At 47.2% G+C, this 26,671-nt stretch overlaps 2 protein-coding genes across 2 annotated transcripts in view; one reads left to right on the plus strand and one right to left on the minus strand.

Moving 5' to 3' along the window:
• Positions 1-10,072: 10,072 nt before the first annotated feature.
• The window catches only part of SATB2 (SATB homeobox 2), a gene marked incomplete at its 3' end in the record, with an annotated part of 141,571 nt that continues 124,972 nt past the window's right edge, over positions 10,073-26,671 (plus strand). The window contains exons 1-3 of the mRNA XM_012655191.1: positions 10,073-10,337; positions 14,710-14,791; positions 19,142-19,369. Of these exons, the coding sequence (XP_012510645.1) occupies positions 19,201-19,369 (169 nt within the window). The remainder of the gene's footprint in view (positions 10,338-14,709; positions 14,792-19,141; positions 19,370-26,671) is intronic.
• LOC105819022 lies at positions 13,819-15,750 on the minus strand. Its single transcript, XM_012655181.1, has 2 exons — positions 15,686-15,750; positions 13,819-15,574 (listed from the first exon to the last, which is right to left on the minus strand). The coding sequence occupies exons 1-2, from the start codon at positions 15,748-15,750 to the stop codon at positions 15,169-15,171; spliced, it is 471 nt and encodes a 156-aa protein (XP_012510635.1). The 3' UTR covers positions 13,819-15,168.

A 26,671-nucleotide genomic window follows, 5' to 3' on the forward strand; every position in this document is an offset into this window, starting at 1 on the left:
CAAACACACTGGCATAACCCCCTCAACGGTGATCACAGTTCTTCCCCTTCTATCCCATTTTCATACTCATCATCTTCTTCACCACCAGCCTTACCTGGGTAGGTGGTGGGGAGGGGTGCAGGCAATGTTCCAGATTCTTCTTCCTGGGCATCCCCTATCCACTTTCTCCAGGAGAAAGAAGAACCTAGAATCTGGCCTCAAGAGGAGGCCCATGACTGGGGTAAAGTGAAGCACATGCTTTGGAAACACATCCTTCACCTGGAGGGCAGGGGAAAGCCTCTCTTTACCACACCCTTCCCCCCTACTCCAGTACACACAAGATGGAGAAAAGTCAAGTGGCCCTGTTGAGTAGGGATCTTCTAGGCATGGTGCTAAGCCTAGAAGATTGAGATAAATGAATAGAAAACCTGGAAGGCAAAAATATTCAGTTCTTTTTGGAGTGGGGGGAAGGGGGGGAACAAAGTAGCTGACAAACAGTTGTGTTTAGGATGCATTATAGTAAATCTTCCCTGTTATTCAACACAGCTCACCCATTCAGAATGTCAAGGGAGAGGAAGTTTGAGGTTCGTTTTTATTCATATATTTTGAGATTTGCTGTAGACACTGTTGTGTGTGATAATTCCTAGGCAGATGTTACAATGTGGAGTCTCTCTGGGCGGTTTAGTTGGCATTTTTTTTTTTTTTTTGAAACAGAGTCTCACTCTGTTGCCCGGGCTAGAGTGCCGTGGCATCAGCCTAGCTCACAGCAACCTCAAACTCCTGGGCTCAAGTGATCCTCCTGCCTCAGTCTCCCGAGTAGCTGGGACTACAGGCATGCGCCACCATGCCCGGCTAATTTTTTCTATATATTTTTAGTTGTCCAATTAATTTCTTTCTAATTTTAGTAGAGACGGGGTCTCACTCTTGCTCAGGCTGGTCTCGAACTCCTGAGCTCAAACAATCCGCCCGCCTCAGCCTCCCAGAGAGCTAGGATTACAGGCGTGAGCCTAGTTGGCATTTTTAACAAGATTCGAATTAAAAGTCTTTTTCCTCAAAAACCAGTTCAGTGATTGAGGCTGAAAGAAGCCCTGCTTTGAAATCCTCTCCTAAAAAACCAGGGACAATCAGAGTAGCCTTATTTTCTTTGTTGCCACGAGTCTGCTGTGAACCATCACAGTTTAGGCCACAGGAAGGTCTCCAGACCCCCAGGTGGAAAATCACACCAGCCCATGGACCATGGAGATCCCTTGTGAGATCTCCAGCAAGTGCCAGTCTTCAGGAATACTACCGAGCTTATAGGACCCTAGAGTAGGGTTTATGAGGTTGTAAGTTTGAAAGCAACAGTGCATATTCTGTTTCCTTCCCTGGGAGGCTCTTCTTTTCCTCCTATTTCCATCAGTATGCTAACTGAAAACTTGATGCTTTCTGATTTCTGAAAGGTTGAAATTGGAAGAGCAAATATTAATAAAATGATAGGGTAGAAGAAAGGCAGGTTGATCAGCTGAGTGGCCTCAATGTCATCCCATTATGAATTTCTGTAAGCAATACTTCTGAATCGTCAATTTTATCAGCCAAATGTAATTTTTTTGTGTGTGTATGATAGAATAAGTATTGCACATCTCAGCCAACCTATGCTTTTCTTTCTTCTCCTCAATTCCCAAAGGACTTCGAAGAAGGGAAATCAATAAATCCATTGGTACTTTGTCCAATACCCATTTCAATGACATCACAGCACCATTTGCTAAAGATTGGACATTAGCTACAAAAAGAGAAGGAGACATTATCATTTGATAATGTACCTCTTTGCCTTTGTGAACAAGAATACAAAAAGGAATAGTGAAATGGTCTTGTAAATAATTTTTGTGTTGACCTTACCAAAAAATAAAAAGAAGGTAATTATAGAGAGGTCAATAAAATATCATTTATATCCCAGGGTTTATGAAAAGCCAGTGGGTGGTGTTTTCTGGGTGTATCCTATAATATTTCATTCAAAAATTTTCCCTACTATTGCTAAGTCAATTTTTTATAAATTTTATTTTGTTTTTATGAAATCTGATTTTAGAAATGCTTCATGCCTGTTGGGTCTTAAAAATGACACTAGAATTAACACTCAAAAATCTATAAACAAACACTTAAGCACTAAGTTAGGTCTGATTTTTGGAGAAAAATTACACAACTTGGAAAAATGCCTTTATAATGCAACAGTACCACTTTTTTGTTTTGTTCATTCTCTCATTCATATATTTGTATATGTCCAATATTTGTAAATTGGGATAAAACAATACAACTAATTTTGTTTAGTCTTTTCCCCAAATACTTCAATGTTATATATAACTTCATTTCTAAAACTTAGCCTCCCTTTGAATGTAATGTAACACTCTTTTGCTCTTAAAGATTTCCCAGAGTTTGTTATTATTGCAATAGTATCAAAGGAGTATGCCTTACCAAGAACCCTAAAATATGTGGAAACACAATAATAATCACAGGGTTAATGACTGCCCTGTGGTCAGACTGTAGTGGACTGAAGGTCGGAAGAAGAGAGTTCCAGTCTCAGCTCAGCCCTCAGGGGCTTCCTCAGCTGGAGTGTGATTCTTCCCCTCTACTCAGCTCTTTTTTCCCACCAGTAAACTACAACTGTTAGACTAGATGGTCTTGAGGTTTCCTTCTAAGTCCGGAATTATTTGCTTTTAGGATTCTCTCTGAAGAGGCTTTGATGACTTGGCATTAGAAGCCAGGTTCTAATGAGTTGTGGGTTCCCAGTGAAAGATGGATGTATGTGTAAGGAGAGCTTGCCATCTTTTATCAGTGGGAGTTAGACCAGGAAGTCTCTGGCCCCTCAGTACAGGTGCACTGCCATGTTGGGTGCAGTGGATGGGTCTGTGGGTTCACAGTCCAGCTAACTGCTTTCTCCTTTTCCTTAGTTTAGTGTTGTTCTCTAAGCATCAGTTATACCTTAAAATGAAAGGCCTTAGTTAAGTCTGTGGGGTCAGAAAGAGAGAGAATCTGTTGCTGACATTACTGTAACAAAGCCAGCAGGTCTTATCTGAGCTCCTATTTTGTGCTAGGACCATCTAAAGCTCTTGGAAATAAATGACTTGGAAAATACAGTGAGAAGGGATTTGGTTACCTAAAATATTTAAAATAAAGCTCAAAACTTGAGGAACTAAAACAAGTTCTCAACCACTGATATATACATATATATTCACATATATACACATATACATACACATAAGTACATATATACACATATGGCATACTATATATGGGCATATATATATGGATATGGGCAAAGGAGGCGATCTCCTCACCTACAAATTTTCTGAACTGTATTTGGACCTAAAGAATATAATTGGCTTTCCCGTATCTTCTTTGCTGTGCAACAACCGAGAATTAGGAGCAGGCCTGATCCTGCGTTCCCTTCTCTGTTGGTGGCACGCATCTGGAGGGCAGGTGAGGAGTCCCCTCGCGCTTGGTGTTCCGGGTTGACACCGGCGGCGGGGCCGACCTTGAGGCCTGGACCCAAACCGGCCTGGCGCCCGCGGCGGCTCCCCCTACCGGGAGTTCGGAGCAACGCCTGTGGCCGAGTCCAGGGTGACACAGCCGCCTCCCCGCCGCCCGCTCCTTCACGGCTTCGCGGGTGGGATCGGCGAGCTGCCGCCGGCGGGGTCGGCCTGCGCAGGGCGGAAGCGCTCCGCCCGGGTAACTAGCATTTTCTAACATAAGCAATTAGTTGCAAATAAACATCTGAAGCGCTGGCTCTGTAAACCGAGGGCCCGCCACACGCTTCTAACGGGCGGGGCCGGGTGGGGCGGTGGTGGGAGGGGTGGGAAAGATGCTAGGCCCGGGAAGGAGCTGGGGGATGAGGGTGGGTGCAGGGAGGTGCCCCAACACGCGCTCCCCGAGTTCAGAGGCTCTTCTTAAGTTACTAACAAAGACAGGGCTGGTTTCCGTCCCCGTTACACCGAGCCCCTCTTCCCTGTCCGGCATCTGCGCGCTCCCTGAGTAGTCAGCACAATCCGCCCCAGCTCCGGATGCCCTCGGATACCTGGACCTGAGGAGCGAGCGCCTCTGGGCACAGACGCTTTGCACTCGCCGGTCCTGACACAACAGATAGTTATTTGGGGCCTTCGGAGTCAAGAACTGAGGTGAGCAGAGGAGTCCCCCAGCCCCTGGCCCTCGCCTCCGGACTTCTCTCCCGCGTCTTGTGTCGGAGAAGTGCTCAAAGGCAAAGTCATTTGAGGTGAAAGACGCGGGTGCGAATTAGTTTCAATGCGGGAGGATACTTACACGTGCTCGGGGGCTCGAGCTCTTTTAGGGGTGTATGGTGTGGAAGCTCCCGCAAGGGTGCAGTTTGGGAGCGCAGGTTAATGCAATGGGCACCCCGCTGGGCCTGCGCATTCATCATTTCCGCCAAAGCGGGCCCTCCTCCCGGTACCCAAGGGCGAAGTGGGTGAGTAGGAAGCAGAATACTGAAGAGCATCACCTGGGAAGCCGAAGTTGCGAAGTCGAGACCAATCCTCGGGGAATTTTCTGTAGAATAAACCACTGGAGTGTAGTAGTCTACACCTGACACAGATATGGGCATGACAAAAATGATAGAAAATAATGAGCTGAAGCCGTTGACCCGCCACGGTCAAACCGCAGGCCGAGGGCAGTCTGAATCCAGCGCAGGGCGCAGTGCTGTCACCACACCGCTACCCGGCTCTGCTGAGGTCATGATGCCCCTAACCCAAGCAGAAACCCGCCAGCCTCAGTGCAGCCTGGGGCCTTTGTGCCCACCTTGGCATCTACGGCCAAGACAGGGCCTAATATGAGTGCCTGGGTGGCTCAAACCGCAGACCATGCTCCAAGGAGTTGGGGGTTAAAGGAAGTCTGACGTTCTTCGTGTCTTCAGCTGCTTCCTGGGGATCCTCAGGCGGGGGCTGCGACTTGTGAGTGGAGGAGTCACCTCGGCCGTTTTTCCTGTGTGGGGCTTTCATGGTTGGAAGGCACCGTGGGTGACAATAACGACCTTCTTGAGCCGCCCACACTTTCTTGCTCCACTGGGCTGAGCCTGAGTTCAGAGAGGTGGCGTCCTCCCAGCTGCACACTCTTGCTTCTTAGCCCGGGTGACCGGCGGGTCCTGGGGGTGCAGGGAGCGGGCAAGGGGAAGAGCGGGGAGGTATTCCTCTCCTGCCTGCTTCCCTTTTCTCTTGGCCTTTTCAGAATGAGCCGGTGATTTGGCAGTTGGGCTGTTACAGAGACAGACTTTCTGAAACTACTCCCTCCCATTTTTCTTGAAGGTGTTTCATTCCCCGCCACGCACACACCTTTCTCTCATCCTCTCCTCCTCCCACTTTCTCGGAAAATGTAATAGGTGTGAAAGGCTACTGAGCCCAGTGTCTGCAGCAGAGCCGCAAGCTAAACGCGTGGGGAAGGGGTTTCACTAGTGTTTAGTTTCTGCAGTTGCTGATTACCGGTTGCAAAGGACCTTGGCTTGTTGGCGAGTAATTCGCTGAGCCCGGGGCGCCCAGGCTGTGTGCACTTTGCGCGAACACAGTCTGGCCTCCGGGTCCCTCGGCTCTGGGCCCCTCGGCTCCACTGGGGCCAGGATCAAGCTCCTGAAAAAACAGAAGAGTCAGACAAATGATCTCGCTCCATTATCCTCCCTGCCCCCACCATCACTTTTCTTTTTTTCTTTCGGTATATGGCCTATAAAGGCCAAATAGCCGGAAGCTGCAATGTTGGAGTGGTGAGCGATCACGGGCTGGCTTTCCTGGATTTAGGAACCGCCGGGGGGCGGAGGAGAGTCGAAGGGCATCCACTTGAAGGAGGACGCGGTTTACTTCCCGCAGACGGCGGGAGGGAAGAGCTCAGAGCTGAGGGCTCCCCGGGATGGCTCTTTGAGCAGGTAATTCTGCCGCGGGGTCGAGAGATGATGACTGACATTGTCGGTGATGGCGACCAGGCAAAAAGCGCCCTTTCCGGTTATCAAGATGATTAACCTCGGGCCTTGCCTGTAGTGGGATTTCTCCTCCTCTTTCAGCCTCCCTTTCTCCGGAATTAGGGGGTGCTCCTTTCAAAGAGAGACCCGAGGTTCGCGACCTAGACAAGACCTTCCTTGTCTCCGCGCGGCCTTTCCTCGGAGAGGGGCTGGGGGAACCAGGGACGGCACGCAGACCTGTCCCTTCTAGACAACCGCCTCTCAGAATCGAGTTCACCGGCCAGGTCCCCTGCGGTCCCCTGGGTCACCTCCCCCTCTCCCGCAACCACTTGTCTGAAACTTACCAGATTCCAACCTTAAGGCAGGAAAAAAAGTGTTTCATATACAAACCGATCAGGGTATTTGCAGATAATTGCGAATGTCAAATACTCGGGCGTGATGACAAAGTGCAGAGATTGCCAGGGCCGGAGCTCGGCCTAAGGGGCGGGGGCTGCTGGCGGGGCTCCCGGGCCACCTCAAGCCTGCCCAGAGGCGGGCCTCGAGGAGGGGGCAGAGGGGGGGAGAGCAGTCAGCCGCAGCTGCCCACAGCAGCGCATTTAACTAAGACAGCTACTTCTTCGACCCCTCCTCTGTGGAGCTCATTCAGGGATTCATTGACTGAGTCCAAGCTGGAATGCCGCTCAGGAAGGCGCATGAGAGCGCAGATTCGATACTGCGCAGCTCTCTCTACCCAGATGCACAAACAGCCCAAGCAAGATGCACACACAAGCGGGATTTATGGGCCTCAGTTGGACACTACGGCCCAATGCAAAGGCCCTGCCAAGGTGACCTCCCAAAGTTAACCCCTTGTGGCCTGACACAGGCCACTGGCTACACCCTCCTAATTGGTCCTCCACAGAAATAAAGACAGACATTTAAAAAAGAAAGAAGAAGAAACAAAACACTTGACCCACCACACTTGACTCATCCACGCCAGTCCTCCTACCCCGGTTGTATGTAGGAGGCCATTGGGGTGCCCGCGGAGCCTGGGTGCACACAGTCCACCAGAGCCGTCCCTGCTAAAGTCTCAGCAACAGCAAAGGTGGCTGCTCTCAACTGGTTTCAGGACAACTCTTCTGAGACCCCAGTGGCAGGCATGCTCAGAATGTTTCAAGTGCCTCGAATTCTAAAAAAAAAGAAAAGGGGGGAGTTACTCTTTTTGGGTTTCAAATCTACCAAAAACTGAGGGGATCAATTATAGGTGATACCATGAAGTTGGTGGCAGGTCTGCAGCTTCCCAGGGTCAGAATGGAGGGTGGTGATGAAGGGGACGCCGGGGACCAGGAGAAGCAGTTCAGGCGGGCACACCTCATACTGAGTTATATGGCATGAACCACAGTCACCAAGGCCCTGGCCCCTGGATTCTGGGTCCTAGACCAACGTGGTGGTGGTGGTGCGGGGATGGGAGCCAGGGAAGGGATGCTGAGAGGCTGAGAGACCTTGATCCGACAGCCGCTTTCCTTTCCTAGAGCCACAGAATGTGGTGGGAATACTTCCGAAGCCTAGGGGAAGGCAAGGGAAATACGGACAAGTGTTTGCATCGGTGCAGACTGTCTGCAGTAGGAGGAAAGCCCGACAGAGTCCCTCTCCCGCCCTCAGCCCTCTCCCCTTCCATTGAGTGTCTGAAGTCGGAGCATCCCTGGAAGCCTTTAAAGTTTTACACTCCAGTTTTCTGAGGTTTCCAATGATGACAAATTTGAAAAACATTTCAGCTGTGGCCCAGCACCTAAGGCTCAGAATTGAGGGAAGGGGAGGCTGCTGGATAAAAGCCGCTTGAAAAAGAAGAGACTTGCCTCCCCCTTTTTGGCGGCCATTAAAACTGCTGGATTGGGACAAGGGAGGGCGTGGGCTAAGGCCTTCGGCTGGGGAGCGCTCCAGTACTGGAAAACCGGATCTGCAGAAGTCGGCACCTGGCTCCTTAGCCACCGGCCACCGGGAGTGCTCTGGGCATCCAGACCCTCCCGCCCTCTTCAGAAAGGCTTCGGTCAAGATCTGACTTGAGGTCTCCCAGGTTGAGCAGGGTGGCCAGTTCTGCAGGCAACTCTCCTAGGTCCAGTAAGGACAGTGTAGAGGGACAAAACCGTCGGTCCTCAGTGTGGGCAGCCAGCCGGGACTCCACATGTATAAGATGTGATTCTATTTGACTTTCCAAATCAAAGTGCATTGATTGGGGCCCAGAGAGTTCATGGTATATAACTGTCTTAATTAAATTTGCTATAAACAGACAAATCACTTCTTGCTCTTGTTGCACATAGAGCTTGGGGATATGGCACAGGGTCTGGCAAGAGCCAGACTTGGGGGACAAGCTTTAAAAATAAAATTAAAAAAAGAAGTGTGAACTAGGTAAAGATAGAAAAAGAATAAATGGGGTTTCCACATCCTCAGAAAATAGCTGAACTGAAACCAAAATACAGGATAGCAGGGACGTAATGGGGGAACAATACCCTAGGTTCTCAGAACAGCTCTACTGGGGCTGGCAGCCCTGGGTGGGACCTGTCTTGGAAAGGCAGGGAGCTGCAGAGACCCTGAGTTGTTTGGGGAGGTGGAGGTGCCCATTGCTGAGGCTCTGAGTTACTCTACTCAGTTCTGCACTTTCCTTCCCAACCCTTCCATCTTTCCCTGCCACTGGTCTTGACTTCCTGGTACTCGGAGGACAGTGCTGGGAGGACAAGTCTTCCCTCAGCATGGCCAGCTTGGGGAACAAGGGGCAGCCAACAGGAGTGCCCTGAGTATGTGCACTGTGCAGGCCACTAGGAGCCAGGAGATGGCCACAACTGGGGGTGATGGAGGGTCATAGGAGCCTGGGTGGGAGCAGATGGGAAGGAAAGTTGTCTGTAATCCTCTGGGAAAGCAAAAAATGGGGGAGTACAAACCCACATCTCGAGAGCCCCTTCTGCTGCAGCCAAGTGCCAACATGGGCTAGAGGTGATCTTGAGAAGGTTCAGGCACTCTAGTGCCCCCAGCCCGCAGTGCAGAGGAGAGGTTAGGGGAGTGGTGGCGCTGTGAAGGATCGACCAGATGCCCTTTTCCTCTTTACAAAGTGCAAAGGACAGGGTCTTTCTGAATAACACTAGGTCTCCGCAAGTTACCTGACAGAGACAGCCCTCCACAGACTTCGGTTCTCACAGCTTAAAACCAGATGAACTAAGGGAAGCCCATCAATTTCCTAACTAAAAGCAGAAAGGAAAAGTTCCCCATATATGTAAACATGGGAGATATGAGTGCACAGGTTTGGGCGTGTTCTGGGTAACTTCAAAAACCGGCTTCCCCTCCCCCTCCATCTTGGTTTGCAAACTTGAATTCCCATTTCTTTTCATTGACTATTTAGTATCTGACCCCAACAATAATCTGATTCAGAAATACTCTTCATTTCGTTAGGCTGACATTTACAGATATTAGTTATGTTGTATTTGATAAGGAATTTGATTTCCGGTAAATTTTAGCACAACAATTTTCTAAAAAGTCCTTTTAAGTGTATTTTTAACTTCCAAAAACAAAAATGAAAAACTTATATTGTTATGGTTAGAGAGAAACATTCTTAGATTGCCTTTAGATTTCACAGATTTTGTATAGGCGCCAGCAACTCCGTAGATGCTAACGAATGGGTTATTTGCAGTTATTGTTCATGAAAGGTCTTTTATATTTTTAAAGTGAGGCACAGTTCCCAGGTGGAAAAATTCCTTACAATTAAGCACTGCTTTCAAAAAGATTAGAAAATTGAAAAAAATTTAGAATGTATTACATAGTATAGAAGTCTTTACTGAAAAAATGGATATCGCTATCATCCATGAGTTCAAGTAAGAATGTAGTGAAAATTAATTAAAATGCAAACTATTAGGGAAACATTGCAATTGTCTTTCTATTTCATCCAACGAGGACAATCTTTAGAAACTCCACCCTTCCTTATATTATACTTGTATAGTGACTTGAATTGTCAACGTTTTTCTTTTCAGAAAAAACAACAGTTCACCTTTCAAAATTCTTTACTCACAGAGAGACAATGATGATTGTTCTTGAGACTAAGGACTTTTGAAACAAACAGCTTTCACTCATTCACGCTCACACTTGCACACCCCAAACGCACACGCAATTGCCGGTTTTTTAAAACGCTGCCTCTCAATGGAGGGGAGGGAGAGAGAGAGAGAGACTGAGAAACTCGAGCTTAGGTAACCAACAAACCCAATTACTAGGCTTTATTGATACTAAAAGGAAAAGTTCCCCTCGTAAAATTTATCTGCGCTTATTAGTTATTTAAATCAGCCTAAGGGCTGGACTCGCGACGCCGCAGGCACCTTCTGTCCGCTCGTGGAGGTGAGCAGCCGGCGTCCGCGCCCTGACCCGCCGCCCCTCGCTGGCTACCGGGCACTGGGGACGAAGGTGGGTGCAGCGAGCTGAGGTGAGCCATTTGGCAGGGGTTTCGGGCCTGGCACGTTTGGCGAAAGCTGCGCGTGGCCTAGGGTAGGACACTGGATATCAGAAATGAACAGGTCACAGCCAATGATGAGGGTGCAAGCGAGCAGGCCAAGCGGCCGCTGAGCGCCGGAGCTCTGCCAGCCTGTCACGCTGCTCCACTTCGGGTGCCGTTGGTCACCCGCCCCTGCGACCCGGCCGGGAGCGCCCATGTTGGGGCCGTGAGCCAGGCATGGGGCAGCTCGAGCGTACAGAACTCGCTCCTGTTTTGTGCGGGACTGGGAGCTCTGCAATTGGGGGGCCGCCAGGTGAATTTACACTTTTCTGGGTCGTTGTCCTTTTGAATAGTTGACAGTCCCACAGCGTGTGTGTGTGCGCGCGCGCGCGCTCGTGTGTGTGTGTGTGTGTGTGTGTGTGTGTGTGTGTACGTGCGCGGGTGGTTGCGGGTTGGTGAGCAGTTGAATTTATTTGAAATAAACCCCAGCCTACCCAGAGAAGTCCTCTAAGCCCGGCATGGGGGCTCCCAAATCCTGACGTGGCGCTGGGACAGCGGAGGTGATGGGCCCGGAGAGAAGGCACCACGGGGTGGGGAAGAACTGAGCCCCAAGACACCGCAGTCTCAGCCACCTGGGCTTTAGCCCGGAGGTCAGGCCTTGACGGACTGAGACGGTGGGTGTCCAAGGGGCTTCCGTGAGACCGAGAGAACGGGGGAGGCGCCAGCCTGGGAAGCCCTCTAAGTTCCCCACCACTCCGTACGAGGTTGGACCACGGGATAAACTAACCCTCGTCCCCGGTCCCAGTAAGTGTCTGGGACCCTGGGTCCTGCAGTAGGCTTTCTCGCCGTCTCCGGCATGGTTCCAGACCTGCGCGGGCCCAGAGCGGCCAAGCGTTCGGGAAACAACTCCGGTTTGGGCCGCCTAGCCTCCGGCAGCCTACGTTTGCCTGCCGCTGATAGCGGTGGGCGCACGCAGATTTCGCGACGCAGGCCGGCCTGTCTGAAGTTCCGGGTGTGGATGGGGTGTCGTGGCTTGGACAATCCAGGTGTCCTTTTCATTACGAGGGGTTGGGGCAAACCGGGGCCCCGGCGTTTTGCATGCGCCAAAGCACTCTTGTTTTGAGTGGTCCGGTGGTGCCCGGGGCTGGGGACCTGCCCATTTCCCGCTACATCCTTAACCCGTGGACCAGAGGCGAAGCGAAAGAGCTGGCTTCGGGACGCGACGGGCAGAGCCGGCGCCGCAGGTTTCGGCCGCAGCCCACGCGGTGGCGCTGTAGGAAGAGGACGCCTGGGCTCGGGGCTGGGACCCGGGAAGTGACCCAGGCTCGAGGGTGGCAGGACCTTGACGACAAGTCGAGCCCAGGGGTTCTTCGCTGCCACCTTGGACCCCAAGTTCCTCTGCCTCATTCGGTGTTTCCCGCAGGAAAACGCAGTGGGTCGCGAGGGCAACACCTGGCTGCAACCCCCGCCCCGAGGTGAGGGGCGGAGAGGCAGCGGCGGCTCCTTCGGTGTTTCCCTTTCTTTGCCCCTTTGCCTAGTTACCCCGGTCGTGTACCGTCGATTTCTATAAATAAAGTAGATTAGCAGGGCAGTCATTGCCTCGCAGCACTGCTGCAGGAGATCCACCTCTTGACTCATGAAAAAGAATGAAAGGACCCAGGAGCCCCGGGGGGCGTTGCCAGGTGTCGCTGGGGTAATGCTGGAGCCCGAAGGCCCTCCGCCTTCCTGGGCTCTCCACCCGCGGCCCCGGAAAGGACATCCGGATCTTCCAACCAACCACTCTCCCTGACTCTCCCAGCTCTGAAACCTGTCTCCTCGCTGTCCTCCCCCCAGGGCAGGCAGTGCCCACGACAGACCCCCGTCTCCTGCACCTGGGACCACAGTACGGAAAGCTCCCTGTCCTCGCCTGAGGCAGCTCCTGGGCCAACCTTCGCTCCTCCCTTTTCGCCCACTGGGCCTCTGCACTGTGGGTCCCGCTGGACCCCCGACCCTGCAGCCTCTTGGGTGTTCGGCTCACCGCCATATGCGGACTAGTTGCCCACCACCCTTCCCCAGTCAGTTGTCTCCCTGGGGCACATCTCTCTGTCCAGGCCTCAGAGGCTCGCTTGTTTTCAGAAGGGAGGAGGACCTCCACCGTCCCTACCTCTGGCGGCCAGACGGCTTCCTCACCACTCCGCCCCCGCCCAGGCCCCCTGAGCCGCTGGGGGAGCCAGGAGTAACTTATCTTTGCCTGGCGCGGGATGGGATTTGTCCGGCTCTGATGCCAACGAGGAAGGCGTGCGGATAACGAAGTAAGTGTCCCCCGCCCCTGCTCTTCGGTCAGTCCCCAGACGCCTCGGAGCAGTCTGGGGAAGGACTGGAGCCCACCCTGGTCGACTTGTCCTTCAAGGTTCGTCCCCCTCAGGGTATCCTGGCCCCTCGCCCTTGTCCTCTCCGTGCATCCGATTTCTAGTCTAAGCCCCTAGCCGTTATACTGAGAAAATGTTTGTCGCCCAACTCTCCACGGACAGTCCGCGGCGGAAATTGGCTTCAGAGCTGGCGTGGGCTTCATTTGAAAGAGATGATTCCCGCCCGCCCTCCTCCCACCCCTAGCAGGGCAAGCTCCAGGGGAAGAGACAGGCCCATTTTGGTTTCTAGAAGCCGTCGAAGGCTTTTGATGCTGACGGTTCCCATAGAGTTTTCTCTTGTGTGTTCCGGGGTGGATGGAAAACGCGGCACAACTTTTCCGTGCTAAGAGGCAGCGTATTGCCAGGAGGGTGTCTTTGCCTGAGCGACCACCTTGAAAGCCAGGGAGCCAGGGGATGGATGCTGGGCCTTCAGAGGCCGGGATGGCCCGCTGAGAGCCTAAGTCCTGTGCCCGGCACCCTGCACCCTACACCCGGACAGTCAGCCGGCCCCAGGCATCCAGGGAAGGATGGTTGACTAAGGTCGAAAGCACGCAGGACAAAAACTCGGCGTCCACAAAGAGAAATCAAGAAATGTTGTCACTAAAAGTGCAGGCCATAAGAGAAAGGACAAGAAAGGCCTGACAAGAGAGAAAAGGAGAGAAGGGAATAAGTAAAACTATGCACATTTAAGACCAGAGTATAAAGAAAGATCCGTTGATTTTTAAAATAGCAAATTTCAGTGTGTTTATGAAAGACAGGCGACCTTTTACTAAATGACATAATAAAAAATTGGGGGGTGGTAAAAGAAGGGGGAAAAAGTCTGTGAGAAGTGTGTGAGTCTCACGACAAAAATGTCAGTGAGAAGCAAACTGAGAGATAAAAATGTCCCTCAGATGTGAACTTTGTTTTCAGCACTGAAGCAAACTATCTCCTAACGTGCAAAAATGGGGTTTGAATCAAAGTATTTAAAAAAAGACAAACACAATGGAAACAATTCCTTTCTTGAGTGTGATTTTGTTTCAAAAATATTTGGAAATAAAGCGTTTGAGGACTACAAAACGAAACCAAACAAAAAACTCTGAATCACTATCAAATTTATTTATTTACTGTTTTAAAAAGTAGAAAATCCTAGCGAAAAGTAAAATAATTGTTTAAGATATACCTTATTGTCTAAATTAAACATGCTGGAAATAATCGCTTACTTCAGTTGAAATAGGGTCAGTATAAAAATTGTGCAGTAAAAAGCGTATGTAATTTGAAACAGAAAAAGCCTTTATTAGGGATAAAACCCAAGGGGGAAAAACCCATACCAGGCATACATCCCAAAACTTCCTAGAATTCTCCGTTTTTAAATCGAAAGAAATTTGTAAAATGTGTTACTAAATATAAATCTACAAACAATCAAAATACATTTTTGGTAATAATTGCATTTGACATTTTCCTCTATGTTTAATGCAATTTTAAACAATTTAGGGTTTTTGCCTAAAATGATAGTTTTTTTTCACTATCAAAAATGGACAAGAAGAAACTCCAATAAAGAGAAAAATCGATGAATTTAAAAGAGTATAGAATCTGAAAGCAAACTAGCCACAATGTACATTTAATTGTATCTAATTGTATATTTTATTTAAATAACCCTTCTCAGGGGTTTAATAATTTAGAATCAATAGTTCCCTTCAAAACATAATAAAATATTTACACTTTATAAAATATTAACCGATTAACAATACGGCTCTCCGTGTTGTTTATAAGAGTGTAACTGAAGTCCTGTAATCATGCTGTTGACACAAGCCTGTGAGGTTAGCGAAGTGATCCTTAGCAAAATGTAAATGAAGATCTTAAGACAGTGGTGTTTATAAAATAGCTCATTAATGACTTAGGATTGAATCGCTCCAACCATTCGCATCATCAGATATAATAATAGTGACGAATCAGACAGGAAAGATCCTGGCTAAACCATTTGCATTTTTTTCCAGAAGTACTGAAGTCCTAATATCACCAATTCTTCTAAGTTCCTGGACATTGATCCGGAGGAGGATTCCACAGTTCAACACCAAGGTAAGGAAGGAAACAGCATTATTATCGTTGTTAAGATATTAACAAGGAATACGTTTTCCCTCATTTGGAAAACGGGCTAAGTTTGACAGTGGTAGTTGGTTTTTGCAACACCCCCTTCCCATTTCGAGGTGACAGTACAGATTTTTAAGTTTGTGGATCAGACTCACAGTTTGTTTCTTTGCAGCCAAAAACCTTTTAGCTACCACCACGGGTTGATTTACTTGTGCCATTTTGCTCTCACCAACTTCGAATTGTGCATTTTCTCCAACCCATTTGACTGGGGGTGGGGGTGGGGTGCGGGGTTGGGGGGAGGATGGGGCTTGGGTAAGAAAAATAGGGAAAGGAAAACGCTGCCTAAAACTCCCAGGCTGGCTCCCCTAAGCTTTGCTATCCTGCTCGCTTCCTTTCTCGGCTAGGCTCCGACCGCCTCCCAGGTCGTCTCCCGCTCCTTGGAAACTTGTTGGGCGGTGCCTGGGTTCGGGGTTCACCGGGATCTGGGCGCCGAGACTTAGGCCGGGGGCAGGTTTCGTTTCTGGGACCCTTTCTCTTCCAGAGGCTCTCAAGCCTCCCAAGCCGTGCTCATGCCGCCCACCAGAGAGATGCGGCGAGTGGACCACGGCCTGGTCCCGGACACAATCGGCGAACGCGGCTTTCTGCGGTCTCTGAACCGGCCGGGATTTCCAAGATTGCTCCCGAACGCGTTTCCCGAAACCGAACTTAGTTTGGCCCTCTGGCGCCGCCGTACAGTCAACGCTTCTTAAGGGGGACCGGTGGCTCTGGTGGCTAGATACGGGAGAGCCCTAGGGTCCAGGCAATTAGGAGGGAGAGCCTAGGTGTGCGGGAGGGACAGGAGGCGTAGCCATTAGAGTGGGCTTCTCTGGCCTCAAGGCCAACGGGGACGAGTCCACATTTTCTTGTCCAAGGTCCCGGGGGCTAATGTCCGCCGACGCCCCAGGCATCTCGCGGGGGCTGCGGCCCCTGCCCACGTGCTTTTCCTTAAGGAGGCCCGGCGCCCAAGTGGCATCTGTGGGACAAAAGCGCGGCCTGAGGCCGGCCTGTTCGGCTAGTGCCCGTGCCACCTTAAATCAGCACCGCGGCCGGAGTCAGGCTGCGGGCGGCTGCGGCCGCGGGAGTCGGCAAAAGTTTGTGGCTCTTTTACGCCTTCGAAGGACCTGCTGGGGACGCTCCTGCACGGCCTCCCCCAGATCGGGGAGGCCCAGTCCTCACGGCACAGTTCTGCTCGCGCCCGCAGCCCAGCGCTCCAGCAGCTCGGGGTCCCCAGTAGCCCCAGTCCCGCAGCCCTGAGGACTGGCAGCTCCGCGGCTCTCGCTGCCACAGCGTCACGGCCTCCAGGCAGCCCGGGCTGCGCCGCTCGCGATGTCGCCGGCGCAGCGAGCGCTCCAGGGATGCCATCCAGGGATGCACCCCACCCTGCGCCCACCATGCAAGCCCCTCTCTGCCACTCACAGCCCGGCGGGCAATGGCCCAGCTGCTGCCATTCGGGACACCCGGGCTATTGTTTCGGACTCGCGGCCGTGCCAGCTCTGAGCGAGAAGCGGCCTTCCCTGCGCGCGCGGCAGCTCGGAGCGCGGCGGGCCGGGACGGTCGGCTTCCCGCGGAGGGGGAGCTCGCAGGCACCGGGAAAAGTTGCTCCGAGGGGCGGAGGCGGTGGGCGGAGGCGGTGGGTGGGGGAGGCGATCGCCCTCCTATCTCCAAAGTCGAAAGTACTCCGCGCAGTTAACGGAGCCTGGAGCCGAGGCATCCGCCGCTGCCTGCTGCGCGTCGGTAAGCGCCTCCGCCGGCAGACGCGGCACCCAGCGCCTGCCTTGTCGCCGCCGCCTCCGCGCGGGGACGAGTGCGCCTACGGGCTGGGCGAGGCGGCCGCGCCCTGGACCCAACGCAAGGAGGAGGATCAGACCCCGGGCCCCGGTACCCGCCTGAGCCCAGACGCACCCCCCCGCCGGCCGCGGCCACCGCCTCGCGCCGCGCTCGGTCCTCTGCCATCCGTCCTTCGCTGCCCCGTGCACGAGGTCCTCGCCACCCTACTCCGACCGCCAACTCTCCTCTTCCTCCTCCCTCCTCCCTGCCTCCCACCCTCCCCTCTCCTGTCCCTCTGCCTCCTCTGCAGCCCCGCCGCCGTTGGGTCGCCTAGCTCACGGCGATTGATTGATTGATGTTTAATTTCCTGCCAGGCGGGGCCCCCCTCCCCCCTCAACCTCCCCAGCCTTCCTCCCCGCCCCCCACTCCCCTCCTTCCTTGCGGTGGACCAGTCTGGCTTGGGTTTGGATCCGTCCCCCCCACCCCCATCCCGAAATAACCCAGAGACTTCCCCTACCCCCACCCCAAATTATTATTTTGAAGGCGCTAGATCTGGGGACGGAAAGGGGGAGGGGGAGAAATCGGAAACCGAGGACAACCCAAAAAGACTCACTTTGCCTGATGACTCAACGCAACTAATAATCATCTCCCTCTCAGTGTGTCTCTCTCTGCGGCTTGTCAGTGAGTCCGGCTCTGGCTGTTGGCAGAGGCGGCCGAGAGGGGAGAGGCTGGAGGTGACAGCTTGGGCGGCCGCCGTGTTTCCTCCCGCGCGCGGTCCCAGGTCCCTGCGCCTTCTCGGCTCTTGGTGGCACCGGCCCCGCCGCTCTGGCTGCGCCTCCTCGCGAGCTAGCGGCCCTGCGAACCGGCAGCCCCGGCCCGTCGCCGCCGCCGCTGTCTCCCGGTTCTCAGCCCTTTCTCTCCAGAACGGGTCTCCTTCCCGAAGGTGTGAAAAGGCTCTTTCAGCCTCCTTCTCTCTTCCCCCCTCCTCCGCCGTCCCCTCCCCCGCTCGCTCGGGTGTCCCTTTGGAGGAGTCCTTTCCCTCTCCTCCTCCTCCCCCTCCTCCCCCCCCATCATCATCATAACAACCATCTCCGCACCAGAAGAAGACACCCTGACCCAGGACCTTAAACGTTAGGACCTGGGGAAGAGGAAAGGGGAAGGAGTAAAGAGAAAGGAAGACGATTAGGACAAGACTGCAAAGCAAAACACCAGAAACTTTCCACCCTGGATTCTCTACTTTTGCTCCATGGACAGAGCCCCAGCCAGCCAAGTTTCAGACAGACCGTGAGCAGTAAGTACACAGGGCGAGGGCTCCCGCGCCGCGCTCGGGAGTTCGGGGAAGCCCCGGGGCCGGCTAAGTTCCCTGCCTGCCGCTCTCGCCCTCTGGGCCAGCGAAGTCTGGGAATGCAGGCGAAACCCTCGCACGCAGCCCTTCCGTCAGTCCCTGCGTCTCTCGCAGCCTTCTTTTCACCTCCGCTCTGACGCCCCCACCACGTCTCTCCTTGACCCGTGGCAACACGGCTTCTCCCGCAGCGAGAGGGCCCTGGAGGATTCCCAGCGCACTAAGTTGTGCCGGGGTCCTGCTTCTCGCGGGTGTCAGTAACAATGCGAGCGCGGTTTCATCAGGTGTTTCCTCTCCTTCCCCGCCCCCCAAAATCGAGGGGTGCGGAGATCCGCGGCTTCTGTAAGGATGCGCGCTGCTAACCAAGCCACCCAGAGGAAAACTTTCTGGAGCGATTTTAAAATTGGGGTTGATGAAGGCTGCGTCTAGAGTTTAAATGCTTTTTGTTTTTGTGTTTTAAGCTGAAGAGCTTTAAAAAAGCACTCAGGATCGGATGAAGATAGGAACGCTCCATAATAACAATTGTAGCACACGCCCTTGTGATGGAGGTTATTCTGGAGGTTATTCTAATAAATACCTCCAAGTGTTTTTGGATGCTCATTAATGTGGAATTAGGATTGATTTTATGCAAAGTGTGTATGTGTCTCAGGACTTGCTCCGTAAAGGTAAAAAGTGGGGATGCAAGGGGTTCTTTTACCCGGCCTTTGGCTCCTGCCCGGCCACTCACAGCGCATTTATCAGTTTGTTAATTCGGTCACGGACTTGTGTACACTCCCAACTCCCTTCCCAAGTGTGTGGAACGTCTTTTTCTGAGTTCACGTCTTCCGTAACCCTGACCCCCAGACGGCGAGGCTGTCGCACTGTGAACAGTTTATGCCAATCCTATCCCAATGAATGGGCCACTTCTACGTGGCCCTGGGCGCCGACCTCGGCCGCTTCACCGAAGAAGGCTAACTTCAGGGGAGCAGCGACGGGGCAGAGTCGCAACACCTCAAGTTCTGGGCTTCCTTGGGGCCGCCCAGTGTAAGGTTGGGACCAGCGTCCCGGCTGGGGCCCCTCGGGCAGCGTGGGAGGAAGTCTGTGTGGCTGTGGTGCAGCGCTCTGCCACTGGCCTGAACGTCTATCACGTGTGTGAGCGGTTTTCCCTCTTTTTTTCCCTCCCCCTTTCCTCCCCCCCGCCCCCTCCCTAGGTCCCTGCGCGTTTTATTGCGACCTGCCGGTGGGAACTTTGTCTCCGAGTCGGAGCAGCATGGAGCGGCGGAGCGAGAGCCCGTGTCTGCGGGACAGCCCCGACCGGCGGAGCGGCAGCCCAGACGTCAAGGGGCCTCCCCCGGTGAAGGTGGCCCGGCTGGAGCAGAACGGCAGCCCCATGGGAGCCCGCGGGAGGCCCAACGGCGCCGTGGCCAAGGCCGTGGGAGGTAACAGCCCGGAGCTGGGAGGCGCGCGCAGCCCCGCGGCCCAGTGATAATGGCCCGGGTGTCAGGGTTCAGGTTGATTAGGCGCTGTCGCGGTGTAGGATTACAGGAAGTGAATTCCAGGTTGCCAAATAATGCCCCGGTCGCCTCTCATCTGCAACTGGTAGCTTCATCTAGAGTTAAAACAAGAAAGTGGTTTACCCAGAGGGTGGCATTTTTTGGGCACTTTGCCACTGTGTGCTGAGGTGTTGGCAGGTTTATGTCACAGCCAGCTAACTGTTTCTAGATTTTCCTAGAGAGCTTTTTAGTGATTTAACTCTTTTGCCTTGCCTCAGACTATCTGTTGTAGGGATGAAGTGTAGGTGCGTTCGCTTTTATGAAATAAAATAGTCGTTAGTGCTGAGGCTATTAAGAGTGTTGGTGTTACTTTGTAGTTAGGGCAGTGCTTCAAGACAAATGAATGACAATTGGTAATATTTCCTGACACATTTCAATTGGGAAATAATCACCATGAGTCTATCAGGCCCTTATAAACTTTAATGCTACTGTTGTCTATAAAGTTTTCATATGCATTTGTAACTTTGTTACGAATTATAGGACAACAGGTAAAAATATCAGAGTAGGCTTATTAGCTACATGCTGTTTCTCCTCCGGAAGAATTTAATTTTATTTAAAGAAAAAATTTTCTAGTTTTTACCACTTCAACAACTACTTTCTTTTAAATTGATTAGGAAAAGTAATCTTAGAAAATAAAGATGTGAGAGAAATTTAAACATTACAGTATTTTGAGTTTGTATGCCATTTGCTTAGTTGCCTTTTACATATAAATATACAATTCTACATGGCATACAGGTTTCTTTTGTGTTTGGGATAAATGACTAGTTTACTTTTTTTTGTTTCTGAGATTTTTTTCCCCTAATATTTTCAACAGTAACCCATTTAATATAATTCTTTTTGTTAGCCCACCTGAAATGATAGGCAACCCTGGCAAAACTCATGATATGCTCCCACCCCCACGATCCAAGTGTCCATTGTACATATTTTGAAGTAAATACCTCTCTCTAAATGTCCACTCTATTTTAAAGAGTTAAACACATATATTTTATAAAATGACTTTTTTTGTTTTTACTTATTTTGCTATTTCTGTTTGTGGTAGACATTCAGGATGGGATTTGACTTAGTTCTTCATAATAACCATCTCCTTTGAAAAACATTCATCCTCTCAATTTTTAAGTTTAAAAAAAATATTTGGCTATAGAGGTGGCTGTGTATCTCCCCATACAGGGACTTGAAAATACATTTTAATGAAGGAAAAGAATACTTGACAGTTCTGTGACCCACTTTTTAAATGTGAGGATTATTAATGCTTTGTTTTGAGATTGGAGCAGCAACTTCAGACCTTTCATATAATCCTTTGGTATATACATATAAGAAAGAAAAATATGTAGTGAATATGGTGGGACCAAACATAAGATGATTTGGAAATCTTTGGAGGCAGTGTGTTCCAAAGTAGCCTTAAGTGTAAAGAAGAAACTTGGACTTAAAATTTCAGTCTTTTTCTGAAAACCTAATAAAATTCACTAAATTGAAAGAAGTCTCTAAACATTTTAGAATGTAATTGTTAACAATTGTACTTCCTAAAACAAAGTTGTCTTTTTTTCTTCTATATCATATAGAACTATGAAAGAAACTTCCTAGTTCTGTTGACCAAGGATGCCTTTAGTTTTAAATAGTGGTTGCTTTCAAAGTTTCTGAAACTATAATTCACATTTGATAACTTATGATAAATTTGATACAAACTAAAATTACTGTTTTGGTGAAGAATAATACATTTGTTTCGACCAGCTGCCTTAGACACTTTCTTTGAGGTTTGGCTTAATTTAGTAATAGCAAAGGTCTTATTAGCTGCTTCCCAAACTGAAAATAAAGATGACATTATTTTGTCTCAATACGTATCATTTATACTACTTAATAGTAAAGTGGTTAAAATAGCTTATGTTTGGTGGAATTTTAAAGTTTTTTTTTCTTTTTAAAGAAAGCTTTTATTCTATATAGCATAATAGAGTGTTTGGAAAGGGATTAATTTAGAGAAATTCAGAATATAACAATTTAGAGTATAAAATTTTGATTGTATAAAGCTTTCTTACTGAATGTTAATCATTATTTTCTGGGTTTAAGTTTATATAATTTTCAAATGTACATTCAGATGTTAATAATTTCACTTCTTTGTAACTTTTAATCATGTATATAGAATACAGCAAAACCAAGCCTTTTTAAAAATGCACATTCTAAATTTTAAAAAAATATTTAAAATATGATTCTAGTTAGAAGTTTTTTAATAATTGAAAAGGTTTTTTTGAACATAGGGTAAATATAAAATAGATTATATGTCTACCACCCTGCATCCTTTTCTTTAAATTTTCTTTATAAAGCAGTATAAAATAAGCATAGATAACTATGAAAGTATTTATAGCTCTGCATCATTTTTCAGATATATGTTACAGTCTTATCAATGTTATAAAGGTGGTTATGATAACATTTGTTTTAAAAATAGAGATAAAAATTTGGGAGTACATATTTGTTAATCTTTAGTGTTCTTCTTTCTTAAAAGCTCTCCCCCTAAAAAGAGGAGAAATCAAGTTAATTGGTTGCCCAATAAAATAGCAATTTATCTTATTGCTTTTGATAAGCAGTGAGGTAAATGTTTCTGAATGCATTGGTTGCAATAGTAAATTCTGTTGTTGTTACTGTACTTTTTTAGAGAGGAAAATTATTTTTTGATGAGAACTAAGTATTCATGAAATGGGGGCTTTATTTTAGTATCTGAATTTAACTAGTAGAGGTGGTAGATATACTGTCACAGTCTTCAAGGTTGTGTTTTAATAGGGAACTTAAAAGTTACCGCATTGTTTACAATGTGGTTAGCTTTAGAAGACTCTATTAGAAATTAGATCAGTTTTGCTTTGTCTTTCCAACACTTTCTAGGATTTTTTTGCTCTTATCTAAGCAGTGTGTTTTAAAGCATGTATGTAATAAAATATAAGTGCTCAGATGTGTATGACAGTCAGCTTTTATAGAAGGTCCTTCGGGGGGAAAAAGGCTAATATCTCTTTAAAAAACATATGAAGGCTGGGAGAGAGTTTAGAGCAAGCAAGAGCACCATGGTGTTGACAGCTTTATATCCCTGCTGGGTAACATTCACTTACTAGAATTGGCGTCCCCTCTCAGCTAGTAATTCACTCCATAAGGATTTCGAAAAAGGATGATTAATGGTGGGAAAATTTGTATTTGTGAAATTGTTGATTAAAACTTACACATCTATTTGAAGATTTAGAAAAAGATGAGGTTATTAAGAATGGTGAAAATAAGAATCAGATGATCCTTTTTACCACTATTAGCATAAGTTATCTAAAATGTTCTGCTGTATAGACTGCTTCAGCCACGCAACCTACAGCATAAAATGAAAGTGATGCCAGTCAAGTTTCCAGAGGAAGTAAGGCGTTCTGCTTTCCTCCTGGACTGCTGAAAGGTGCTAGCCAGTTGGGCTTTAATAGCAATAAATTATTGTGCTTTATTCATTGTTAACACTAGCATCTTCGTTTTTAATGTTTGGCTTAAAGAAGAACTTTCAGACAGCTTTATTTAAACTGAATGAACAGCACTTGAATATACCAGATGGTGTATTTGCTGATAGGAGGTATTAAACATCAGAATCTTTTTGATATTTTTTATTTTCCTATGAATTTTTATGGGTTTTTTGGTGTTAAGTGTTCTAGATTCTAGGAAAAAATGTTTAAACATTTTAGGGTATTTGCTTTTTTAAAAAAATTTGTTTATTTTTGAAAAATAATTTATGTTTTACAAATAAAAATTTAATTTTGTTGTAGAACTGTCTGTTGAAGTTATCTTATAACTGGTCTACGTGAAGTAGACCTGTTCTTCTTGCTACCAGGCAGCCTTTTCAAGAACATAACTGTCTTATTGCAAGGGAAAAAATCATTATGCAGTACACATTGATGTATTCAAATAGGGAAGCAAATGTGATCAAGATTGTTAGTCAGGGCCTCATTTAGAGCTGAACATTGTCTACAACAACAGTTAGTTTAATTGTCTACATGTGGAACATTCCTTTTAGATTAAGAGTAAAAGAAATGTAGTTCGGGTCAGGTGTAGTCACCATATTAGCAGTAGTAGAGAGACATTTTACTTTTTGAAAAAAGTGCAGATATGAAAGTATAGATATTTATATATTGAAATGTATAAAATATTTAGAAATTTAGAAATATATTGTCAACATGGCCAAAATGGAGAAAACTCCATTTCTAGAGATGAACACCGTAATACATGTAGGAAGGACACATATTATTCTTTCAAAAGAGAAAAGATTGTATTTCCCCCTCCCTCCCACATTTTTTTTTTTTTAAAGGTTTTAAGGTCTTTTAAATAGAATGAACTTAGGCATTGGGGTCATCCAACAATCTAGCATGTCCTCTATAGTTTTGCTGAGGTAGAAAAATAGCCCTTCTCTAAAGTGTTTTTAGTTCTTGGCCTGTTATTAAAATAAAGATATACTTGGTTAAAAAAATATATGCAATGGAACATACACATTAAACAGAACATAGGGTATCCGCCCCTCTAAGTCCTAAGCATAATTTGATGTTTCAAGCAATTTTGGAAGCCTTATGTTCCATCAGCAGAAACCCACTGACCATTGTACATTCAAGATCATCTACAGTGAAGTGTGTGTGTGTGTGTGTGTGTGTGTGTGTGAGTGAGACAGAGAGAGAGAGAGAGAAAGAGCTACATCGATGTCCCTTAAGTCATCTGTTTTTGAACCCTTGCAGGAGATCAGAAATATCATCCTTCCCCAGGGGGTTGTAACCAGCAGAATTGGTCTGTACATGTTAGATATTCCATGTTAATTCTTTTGTCCTTTTTGAATTTTTTTTTAAAAAACCAATCTATCTCTGTAGAGAGGGAAAACAGACTAATTATCATTTATTAAATAGCTGAGAATATGAATTTGAGTCATTTTAAGGATATGGAAGTCAGTTTTATTCAGGGCAAGACTACAGTAATTTGGTATATCTGGCAAGATGGTAAGCAGTGAAGTTTGGTGGTTCTACTTTGATAATTTAAAAGTCTTGTTTTTCTTTTTTAAAAAAATTCAATATAGAAATAGTTTATGTGCATATATTTAAAAAGACATGTTAAATTAACAGGGCTAGATGAATTCCAAATTGTATTATTTTCTTGAGTCATGCTCATCTTTGGAAAGTTTTTAGATTTCTGTAGAGATAAAATTGACACGATTTCTCACTGTTAAAAAAGTTTCTCGTAACCAATTCCACATTAGGTGTATAAAATAAGTACGTAGTTTGTTTTATTTCAGGAAGCCAAACTTTATTCTACTTAGCATGTAAATCAATAAAAAATCCTTTATATTCTTTTATTTAAAAAGTAGGCTTTTTTTTAACCTACATAACGAATGTGTAATAATATAGTAATTTTTACTATCTTTCTTTCGTGAATGCTGAGATACAATGGCATTTTGGAACATATTTAAAGATGGAGCATTTGACAAAAGTTGTATGTGTAACAGTTTGTCAGTGAAAAGTGACAAGTGGGAAATGACAAATGAAATGTTGGCATCATCACTCTTTATTTTGATAAAAATGTCTCAATTTGCAGTGATATAATACTGTTTCATATTATTTCATGAGTTGTGTGAGAATGCATAAGGGGAATTTAGATTTTGTGAACGGAAAATTAGCAGCCCAAACTCTCTTTTCAGAAGCTTTGGCAGCAAGTTCCTCCTTCTCCCCCATTCCCCAAGAATAAGAACAGCAGTGAAATGTTGGATCTAACCCATACATTTTAACTCATTATTTTTTGGAAAAAAAAAAAAGAAATAAAATGGTTTCAAGTAGGAGACCTTTATGCTTAGCTCAAAAATGAAGAAGAGAGTTTGCCTTTTAGTTTCCATTCTTTTCTTTATAGCAATTTTAAAATGAGTGATTTCCCTCTGCTGACTTTGATTGTATGGGTCTTTTCTCACTTCCAATCACCACTGCTCTCCAGCATTAATTTAGGATGCCAGTAAGGAGAGCTGTGAATTCCTTTTGTTTTAAAGTGCAGTAGAGGTTTTGAAAATGCCTATGTGTTAAAAATGGATTTTTATATACAAAAGATTTGCCATCCTACTACTTAGGGGTAACGTGATAAATATTTCAAAGTCAAAGTAGGTGCCCTGAATGGAATTGAGCTATGAGTTAAAACAAAAGCCAGTTGAGAACTTACAGATTTTGAAAAACAAACACACAAACAAAAAAATGCACAGATGTCGCCACTATGGTGTGCTTTTCCATTTTCTGAAGTCATATTACTCTTTATAGTTAGCGATCAGCCAAACATTTATTTTCTTCTTTTACATAGAAACAAGCCCCATAAGCTACATGCTACAGTGTTTTTGTAAAAGTGTTCCATGGTGGAGTTTTCAAAATCATGGAACTCTCTCTCTATATTTTTTTTCAATTAGTAGAATTGTTTTGCTGTTTAATAGCAAATGATTTAAAAATTGTGATAAAATCAGTATAATTAAGTGGCAGTCAAAGGCTACATCAGAAATTGCCTTCTATAACTTGTATGTCTTTTACTTCTCGATTACAGAGTTTTACTTATTTTAAGTTTTAAAAAAACTAGGTAAAAAGACATAATATGAAATAAATGTGCTTTAATATATAATTATGGCAATTGGGTTTATGTGTGTATGTTTTCCCTTCTTAATTGATGTCTATGCCTTTAAAACTTAAATGAGTGGATGTTATAGTTACTAGTTTGACAAATGACTAAAATTTAGAAAAAAGCATTAATAGAAATTTCAAGAATTTGAACCTTGCAATAAAGTTATCAGCAAAGTATGTCAGTCTTACAGTAAGCATATTCTGTATTTGTGGTTATGACACATAGGATAGTAAAACCCTCTGGGGAAGTATATTTCAATTTTAGTTGCTCCTGGTACGGTTACGATTTGCCAGTGTATAAGACAAATTCGGTTCTGCCCTTATCTAGTTGCCTTGTCATTGGAGTAGAGTTCTATCTCAGCATAGTTGGTTATTGAACTGCAGCATAACATAACAACAAGAGATCAAAAAATTAAGGGGAAACACTGTAAGTTACTATTTTTGAAAAGGGATGCATTTCACACCAGGTTAACCATTTGATGTCCATTGATGGTTACACAGTTACTGAAATGTACGCAGCAGCGCAGTGTCTTTCTTTGTTTCCTTGAAGACTTGCACAGAT

The sequence above is a fragment of the Propithecus coquereli genome, unplaced genomic scaffold (genome assembly GCF_000956105.1).
Source record: "Propithecus coquereli isolate 6110/MARCELLA unplaced genomic scaffold, Pcoq_1.0 Scaffold113, whole genome shotgun sequence".
Lineage (NCBI taxonomy): Eukaryota > Metazoa > Chordata > Mammalia > Primates > Indriidae > Propithecus > Propithecus coquereli.